The sequence below is a fragment of the Hemibagrus wyckioides genome, linkage group LG03, assembly GCF_019097595.1.
Source record: "Hemibagrus wyckioides isolate EC202008001 linkage group LG03, SWU_Hwy_1.0, whole genome shotgun sequence".
Taxonomy (NCBI): Eukaryota; Metazoa; Chordata; class Actinopteri; order Siluriformes; family Bagridae; genus Hemibagrus; species Hemibagrus wyckioides.
In genome coordinates, this window is record NC_080712.1 from 30,702,496 (window position 1) to 30,711,262 (window position 8,767).

General features: G+C 39.9%; 1 protein-coding gene across 3 annotated transcripts; it reads right to left on the reverse strand.

The window, feature by feature from the left end:
- Positions 1-471: 471 nt before the first annotated feature.
- khdrbs1a (KH domain containing, RNA binding, signal transduction associated 1a) lies at positions 472-6,684 on the reverse strand. 3 transcript variants are annotated; one of them, XR_009204093.1, is made up of 11 exons: positions 6,400-6,684; positions 4,800-4,921; positions 4,549-4,665; positions 4,113-4,259; positions 3,892-4,031; positions 3,562-3,799; positions 3,346-3,419; positions 3,172-3,230; positions 2,729-2,878; positions 624-693; positions 472-534 (listed from the first exon to the last, which is right to left on the reverse strand). XR_009204093.1 is itself a non-coding variant. In XM_058385284.1 (9 exons), the coding sequence occupies exons 1-9, from the start codon at positions 6,557-6,559 to the stop codon at positions 2,772-2,774; spliced, it is 1,164 nt and encodes a 387-aa protein (XP_058241267.1). In that variant the 5' UTR covers positions 6,560-6,684; the 3' UTR covers positions 779-2,771. The 3 variants fall into 3 exon arrangements, 1 of the variants encoding a protein (XP_058241267.1); XR_009204092.1 differs by lacking the exon at positions 472-534 and having other exon boundaries at positions 620-693; positions 2,706-2,878; positions 6,400-6,683; XM_058385284.1 differs by lacking the exons at positions 472-534; positions 624-693 and having other exon boundaries at positions 779-2,878.
- Positions 6,685-8,767: the final 2,083 nt, after the last annotated feature.

The following is an 8,767-nucleotide window of genomic DNA, read 5'->3' on the forward strand; positions in this document are numbered from 1 at the left end:
TACTTAAAACCATCATTAAGGTGACGTCTATTCGTTAAAGGGTGCGTCATAAGTAAGATAGAGAGTAGAGTATTTGTGAATGCTGGGAAGTGAGGACAGCAGTGAAGAACAAGCTGGAAATAGCATGCGGAGGAGCAGGACCGGAATTTAGAAGTGGGAGTGGGACCATTGTCAAGACATTTTTTGACAGAAAACCAACAGTGCTTACAAACCTGAACTTTGTAACAAAAGCTTTGGATTTATTGATTGCTTCACATTACAAATTCATACAAAAACATTTTCCATGATCGAATTTTTTTTAAAAATTATTTATAAAAATACAGGCACATACAAAAGGATTCAACGAAACCGAATACACCAAGTATCCTTAAACTGTATATAAAAAAAAACCCTGATGTTTGACATCTTCATTCATTAGCCAGAGGTTTAAAATGTAACATGGTAGGAAAGGCAAACAACTTCCTGCTCAGGAACATGGCCTTCTCCCAAGTCTGAGCAGCGTGCATCGAAAGATCCGCTTCAGCCGAGAGGATCCTGAAGACATGAGAGGGATGGAGTGAGGAAACCATCTTCAGAAAGAAAAAAAAAAAAACCGCTTTCTCTAGAAATTCTAGAAAACTTACTTCGAAATCCCACCAAGGTGTAGGTTAGTGCAATCCATGGGACGGTCAGAGAGTCACCACGGGTCAGCATCTGTGTGAAGAAATATAAAAAGTCACTACTTTATATATTTCCCAGAATCTCTCTACGACTTCAGACCAAGCTATGCAACTCGTGCTTATTTTTTTTTTGTTTAAATTTACTTTTAATTTTTTTAATCTATTTTAAGACTGATTATTTTTTTTTTAAACCAACTATTTTTTACTTTTTTAATGAATTTTATTGTTATTATTTTTAAATAAATAAATGAAATAAAAAAAAAAAATCAAAAGAAGATTTTTTTTTAGAGCAAGAGTTGCATTTTTAAATGATGTAGCTAAATTTTTTTGAACGTTCTTTATATTATTTTGTAAGCAAAATAAATAAATAAATAAATAAATAAATAGTGGTGGTGGTGTTGGGAAAAAAAGACATTTAGGGCAGATGTTACCTTTCTTTTTGTAGCGCTTCCTAAGCCACCTTTTTTGTAGCGCCTCCTTCCCGATTTTTGTTCTGGTTATTTTTTCAGCCCAACGAAAGTCGCGTAAGCCTGCTGCCAAGTTTGCGATCTTCTTCACACTACTACACATAACATTTATCCGAGGGTCATGTCGGCCACAAGAACAAGGAGGGGGGTAGGGGGGAAAACCTTTGTTTGTCCTTTTATTATTATTATTATTATTATTTTAAATACATTTTGAAGTACAAGCCCAATGAGGCAAAGTCTACATTTTGTTTTTGTTGTTTTGTTTACGTCAGTGTAATTTCACACGATCATACGTTACCTTTTCTTTAAACGAGGTATTTATTTTAGAGGCCACTTGGCAGGACTCACCTCACGATCCTTTTTCGATAAAAGGAAAAAGATGGGAGTGAGCAGCAATTATTTTTTGGAAAATACATCAGCACTTCCGCCGGAAACGCTGGTGCAGCTTTCAAGAAAGCTGCTGTATTGTGTATAAATCATTGAAATGAAAGATTTTAAGTCACATTTTCACTTCAGGACACAAATTAGGGGGGAGGGGTTACTGTTAGAGATTTTTTTTTATTATTATTTTTGTCTGTATTAAAGTTTTCTGTGATAAACAGGACATAATAATAAATCATTTACCAACAGCTACAGATTAATTGGATTCTAATTAGCAACGGTTTATACACAATATATATATTTTTTTGTCATTCACTGAACAAACGAAGGACATGGTGTATTATATCTGCATGCAAGTTTGTCTAACAAAATACTAGTTAGTAAAAAAAAAAAAAAAAAAAAGGCATTTATGGACCGACAGCTAGAAGACAAAAGCAAAAATACCAGGTTTTGTTAGCTGGAAAACAAGACTGCGCTTTATTGACTGACATAACTACAGGGGAAAAAAACAAAAAAAACATGTTTTAGTTTCCTATTTAGGCAAACGAACACCAGTAATTTTTTTTTGTAATGAAATGCAAAACTATAGACAGCAAAAATAAAAACGATTAATCATAGATAAACTTATATACATAGTTTTAGACTGGCCACATATATATTTCCCCCCCCCATTACAAAAAGAGAAACTTGATAACCAACGGAATTTTATTTTATTTCTTTTCTTTCTCTCTCCTTTTTTTTTTTTTTTTTTTTTTTTTTTTTTTTTGGGAACAAAATCCTGCGCCTGTGAAAGAACATTTTGTTTCTCCAGAGAAAATTTAGCTGACATTTCTATACAGCAGTCAGTTTTAAGGTTGGTGTTTAGTGTTGGGTTTTCGGACAAACGGCTTTTAAACACTTTCCTTTCGAAGCCTTTCTGTGTTTTTTTTCTCAAAAGCGAGCCACTTTTTCTTTTTTTGCCTAAAAAGTCAACTGTTTGGAACTCGTTTCTACGTTTTAACCCACAATAATTACATTAAAAAAAAATTAATAAGAATAATAATAAGAGGAAGAATTATCAGCAAGCAGACCGCACAAGCCAACAATGCAAAGAGGAAAGCGCTAAAAAATAACCAAAGTCCGAGTGAGCGAATTCCAAAAGACACACAAAAAAAAAAATTAGAACAAAAAAAAAAAAAAAAAATTATCTAAAAATTACTTTGAGCTGTTAAAAGGAGTTACAATTGGAGGCGGTTGCCCAGGCAACCCCAGTGAGTGACAGGTCTCAGAATCTTCCGTACGGGTGTTCGCGATAGTTTCCTTTATTCTGGCGTTGGGCAGGAGCTTTCCCTCCGCCGCTCCCCCACGCGGCACCTTCCCAGTCGTCCTCGGCTATAGGGGAAGAACGAGAAGAAGAAGAAGAGATCAGTGAGATTCCTTAGAAATAAATAACAACCTAAAAGTTCACAAGGAAATTGGTGAAGAATTTCCACTCGCTGTCCAGAATTATAGCCAAAGTCAATGTTTTCCCCTCCCTCTCTTAATATCTACTCTTTATTAACAGCCCTGGAAATACCCGTAGAACTTCTCTCATGTGGGTGTGCCTTGTGCGAGAAACACACCATGTCCCTGCTGCTATTGGAAAAATAGATGGCGTACCAGCAAGGTGTAACTCGTATACGTACCATATGATTCATAATTTTCTTGAGCTTCGCCATGCCCGTAGTCGTAGTATTCCGTTTCTCTGTACGGAAAAATAACGCAATAAATGATGTTACGATATCAAACCTGTCCAGCTTTCTGCTCGACTGCTGGAAGAACAAGCTGTCTTCGCGAAATAAGACTGAAAAGGTACCTACCCCTGTGGTGCTGACTGGTTGTAATAGTTATCATAACCTTCATATGGAGTTTCGGTGTAGCTCTCGTCATACGACTGAAGAGAAAACGAGGTGTAAAAAGGGTTAATTCAAATAAATCATGATAGACTGCACTGGATTGATGTTAAATGAAAAAAATAAACTGTATTTAGTATCTACTGATGGTGTAATTTCCGTGCACGAACAGCAGAGACTCACGTATTCCTCATACGACTCTGGCGCTTGGTGCTGCTGATGAGAGAGTGCAGGTGCAGGTGCCATCCTCTGTGATGCAGCGGGGGGACGGGACCGTCCTGCTGCCCCGCCACGGTTCGAGGAGGCAGGAGGATGTCCACCCCGACCCACTGGTGCTCCTCTGGCTGCTCCTCCTCTTCCTGGACCTCCTCTGGGGGCACCACCACGAGGGGCACCACCACGTGGGAGCATGCCACGCCCCCTGAATGGAAGAAATGATCACATGATTTAGATTAAGAGATCTTAAAGGAAATGAAATTGCATAGTACTAAGACAAAATTTGTGTTCCTGTACCTGGCTCCAAGCATGGGAAGTGGTGGGCCGCCGCGGCCCCGACCAGGGCCTCCACGGCCACGGGAGGGGACATCTTGAGCACCGTTCAGATACCCGGGGTCCATGAAGGGATCCGGGTGCATCTCGTCCATGTTGTCCACCTAAAAGACAGAGAAAGTGATCATGTTTACTCGTTCACTTTCAACCCGTTCTCATTCTGAACACACGGTGAAATAACTTACAGGCATGAGGAACTTCTTGACCTCGTCCATAGCGTGAGCCATGCGCATGTAGCATTCAGGGATTGGCGCAAACACTTCAATGTACACGTGTAGCTCCATGGACAGGTGAGCGTATTTGGGCTCTCCTCCCTTCCTCAGCTCTTCTTCCTAAACAAAACAAACAACCTTTTTAAAAGCCTGCCTTATCTTATTACATAATCATAATGGGCAACATATGAGAACGTCAGTAATATGATAGGACACTGCCACTTAGTGGCACATCTGCTACAATTGCAGCCAAAATCCTGACTACTCTTAATTGGATAGCAGATCACCAACAATAATAACTACACTGCCTTGTGCATGAATTCTGACTGACCCCAATATGGTCAGTTCACTCATCAGCAGATTATTCATTAAAAAACTAAATTACAGGGAGTATTCTTTTCGTTCTCACCTTGTTCTTGTCCCTCATGGAGCCCTTGCCCAGGACGGAAATCTTGGCTCCGGTGTCCTCCTGCAGTCTTTTGATGGTGCTGCCCTGGGGACCGAGAATCTTCCCCACAAAGTTGAACTGAATAAGACGAAAAAGAGACTCATAAATCCGAGCCAAAGAATCGAGACTGTCCGATGTAAAGGTCAGAGGAGAAATACTGCAGAAAATGCACTTTTATGTGCTCTGTTTAGAGCTGATGTGTTTCCACTCACCCGTGGATACTGTTTGACGGGAATAAGCACTCGTTCTTTCACCCGCACGTTCTTGTTGGCGAAGAGGTCCAGGTACGTTTCGCCGTCTTTTTTCGGCTCACCTTTCTGAATTCTTTCGATCTCTGTAATGCACCACATTGCACAAAAAAACCACATAATCATGCTTAAAAACAAGGATTTAGAGAAAATAAATGAATTTTTAGTTTGTGCAGGACAAAAAATATTATCCAACATTATGTCACTCTTTTGAATAGGATATAATGGGATATTAAAGTCTATTTGGAGTTAAAAACACAACATTGAGCCACATTAGACATCATGGGTGGCTCAAGTCTTGGCACCGAGAACATGCAGTTAGTCACAATAATTTTTGGCTTCGTACACCGTAGTTGTATTACACCGCGAGCCCCAAATGTAAAAGCATGTCACCGTTTCACAACACAAACACTTATAAACCCACACACATGCATCCCAGGGCCAACAAATACAGCTGTGCATCCAAAACACATGCACAAGAGACAGAGAAGCTTGAAGAGCTACAATACACTGGATCTAATTACTGCACACTACAAGATTCACATTAAAGTGTGTCTTGCAAGAAAAACAGCTGGTCTGGCATGTCAGTGTGATAATGTGTGCCTCAACTAAAAATAATATATATCTTAATTAAAACCTAAATAAATAAAGGGTGTGGCTCTTCGGGTTTCTGCTCAGTTGCAATATTTATTCAGCCCTCCAGTTACTTTTAGACGAACCGTCCAAATCCAAGTTTGTCTTCTTGAACCTGTGAGTGAGTTTATTTGCTCATCTTAACTGTTACAACCAGACATAAATGTACAAGGATTGTCCATGAACCAATACTTGAATCATTTTCTCCTAGTTATCTCACGTGCAAGGGTAACTTAATGCCTAAATATAAACAAAACAAACAGAAAAAGCACTCTTAATGGCATTGACATCATGATTTGCGGGGAGCATTTTATACCTTTTAAACCCTTTAAACAGACACATCCTGTTCCTCCATGTCCACAAAGCGGTTGTGAAATGAAAAGGAAGCTCATCCGCACGCGCACGCGAGTTTTCCGGGCCGGAAAGCCACTTTATGCGAAGAACATGGGGTTTTCTTCAGTCGCACAATACTGTCATTAAGATTTAAACCCATTATTTTCCAATCATATTGTACATAATCACTGCAGGTTATTTGCACATGGAAGACGTATAATAATCGACCTCTGCGCCTTTAATGACCGTGCGCGTGCGTAAAAACGTTAAGAATGAGATTTCGCCCGGATTCTTTATTAACTGTTTTTTTTTTCTACATACGCACAGGTTTTGCATTCGAGTAAAATATTTATGCAAAAAGTCCAAAAAAACGTCCCAAGACATTTCAGTTGCGTTTATTTACCACAGCTCTTTGTTCACGCACAAAGCCTTGCTAAGCTAAGCTTTGCTGACTAGCCGGGCCTAGCTAGCGTTAGCACGCGGTTTCCACGTTGATAGCATCACCTAGCAACCGCGCAGCGAATGATAATAAGTCTAAACACAACAAACACACACGTATATACAAAATAAATCGAGTGAAATTGTTTTCTTTACACACCCGCACTGAGCAGCTTCATGGCGTGAGTGAACGACGCATCCAGGCTGTCCTTCTCCGCCAGCAGCTCCGGGAGATATTTACTCTCATTCTCCATGCTGGGATTAGTGCTGGAGTTGTTCGCTGTCTTTCCTTTGTTGTTGTTGTTACGGTTAGCGTCCATAGATCCTATATCTAAAAGCCTGTGTATGATGATTTAGCAGCTCTGGAGCGGAGAAGAAGCGAAGATTTGTGCAGCTTCTCTAACAAAGATGGTGGTGCCGTTGATGCGGGTGGTTTTTTTTGGGTCTTTTTTTTTTTCCCCCACCCGTATTCAAAGAACCCCGCCCACTTTATGCTGATTGGTTTGGAAAATAATCTTCTGATTGGATACTCTATAGAGCAATAGCCAATCGTTGCGTAGGAGGCGGGATTTCTGTAGCACGGAGCTCTTTTGTGTATCAACCTAATACACGAAATAGGAAGGTACTATTGTGGAAGCGGGGGTGGGCGGTGGAGGGCGGTGGATTATCCATTGTAGTAAGGTATTAGGCAACATTTATGGTGGTTGTTAAAATCATTAATGCACCAAAATAATAACAAAGAACCTTTTGCAAGAATGGGGAAAAAAATCATAAAGAATATCCATGTTCCTCAGCCTTGTAGTATGTTGCATGTAATAAAGGGGGGGGGGTTGTAAATGTATAAATACAAATCTATAAATAAGAAACCAAACCTCCTGATCACTTAATGATTAAACTGGAAAATAACCAACAGCTGGGAAAAGATGGTCTACCGGTTCTTTGGCAGCTAACCAGACAAACACAATTTACATCAGGAATGCCAAGAGCCTTAATGAAATCCCACAATGCACCCGGCGGGGTTAATATCCCAGGAGGGCACAGAGGATCGAAAGGAATGTTAAACAGAGCACAATTTTACACAGGTCACTTCAGAAGATAGCTCATATTTATTTCACATGTCCAGATCAAGTCGCATTCACACACTCTGTTAAGAGAACTCCTCGTGGTTGCCTGAACAACAGTGATCTGTTTATTGCTGGAAACTTCACAGTACACATACTTCACTGCAGGGTTTGGTGGTTCTTGTTTTCGCTCACTTTTAGACAAACACTGTATGATCAACAGTTTATGGACACCTGGTCATCACATTATTGTGCAGGAAGCACAGAATATGTTGTCTGTAGCATTAAAGGTTCCATTACTTGTAAGTAAGAGGCTGAAATCTGTCCCAGCATAACAATATGCTTGGGCACAAAGCAAGCGCCTTGAAGAAGGTTCAGAGTGGAAGAACCTACACAGAGCCCTGACCCATTGAACACCTTTGGTGTGAACTGGATTATCATCACAACCAAAATATAGTGGAAATCCTTTTAAAAACAGTGAAAAGGAACTAATTCTGCAACAGAATGTTGTTTTATCATCAGATCCACTAAATTTTGGCCATATACTGAACTGAAGTGAGAACACGAAGCCTTTTATCGCCACACACACATTACAGCACAGTGGAATACTTTTCTTCACATATCCCAGCTGAGGAAGGTGGGGTCCGAGTGCAGGGGCAGATATAATACAGCGCCCCTGGAGCAGGGAGGGTTAAGGGCCTTGCTCAATTGCCCAACAGTGGAGCTGGGGCTTGAACCCCAATCATCCAATTAACAACCCAGAGCCTTGACCACTTGAGCCATATTGTATTACTGCACAGTAATGTGGTAGCTCTGTATGTTTTTTCCTCACACTGGTACTAAAAAGTAGTTGTTCATGCTCCAGATATCTTTTAAACCCATTACAGTCATGAACACATTCATAAAATATATATTTACTTAATGTGTTTGAATTGGGAATTATTCTAAACGTCCTCCCTAGAAACCCAGCTGAGTCAATAATCAGCCCCAGAGGCGGCGCTACTTACCGGACAATCACCTGTAAATTGTCCCATCCATCACAATAGAACCCGGGTCATTTCGTGAGAGTCTTCTGCTGTGATTGTGCTGGTCAAATACAGAGATACAAAAGATGTTCCAGCTCGATTGTGCTCTGTATTGTCATCTACAGCAATGTAAACAGTGGTCAAAAAAAAAAAAAAGAACATGCACACAGGACTGACCGAGCCTGCACTTATAGCCTGTGTTCATAGTGTATTTTTTTTAACTTGCAAAAAAACAAGGATTATTTTTGTATTTTGGAAAATTCATTTGACAAGTAGAGAGAGAGCACGAGAGAGAGAGAGAGAGAACAATTTATAATGCTATCAATCTTCTCACCAAGCTCAAGCCCCTGTAGCTATTTTCAAAAATCGAAATGACTGAAATATACAAACCCAAAATGGCACTTGAATGTTTTTATTCGACCAAAAATCACACTTATCTTTC

What these genes read in the sequence shown, in the direction of transcription:
- khdrbs1a (XM_058385284.1), bottom strand. Translation starts at nt 6,559, where the DNA reads ATGGACGCTAACCGTAACAACAACAACAAAGGAAAGACAGCGAACAAC. An exon ending in CCATGAGGGACAAGAACAAG is followed by an intron (nt 4,260 to 4,548) that starts GTGAGAACGAAA and finishes TGTTTTGTTTAG; the next exon opens with GAAGAAGAGCTGAGGAAGGG. An exon ending in CTTCCCATGCTTGGAGCCAG is followed by an intron (nt 3,800 to 3,891) that starts GTACAGGAACAC and finishes TCTTCCATTCAG; the next exon opens with GGGGCGTGGCATGCTCCCAC.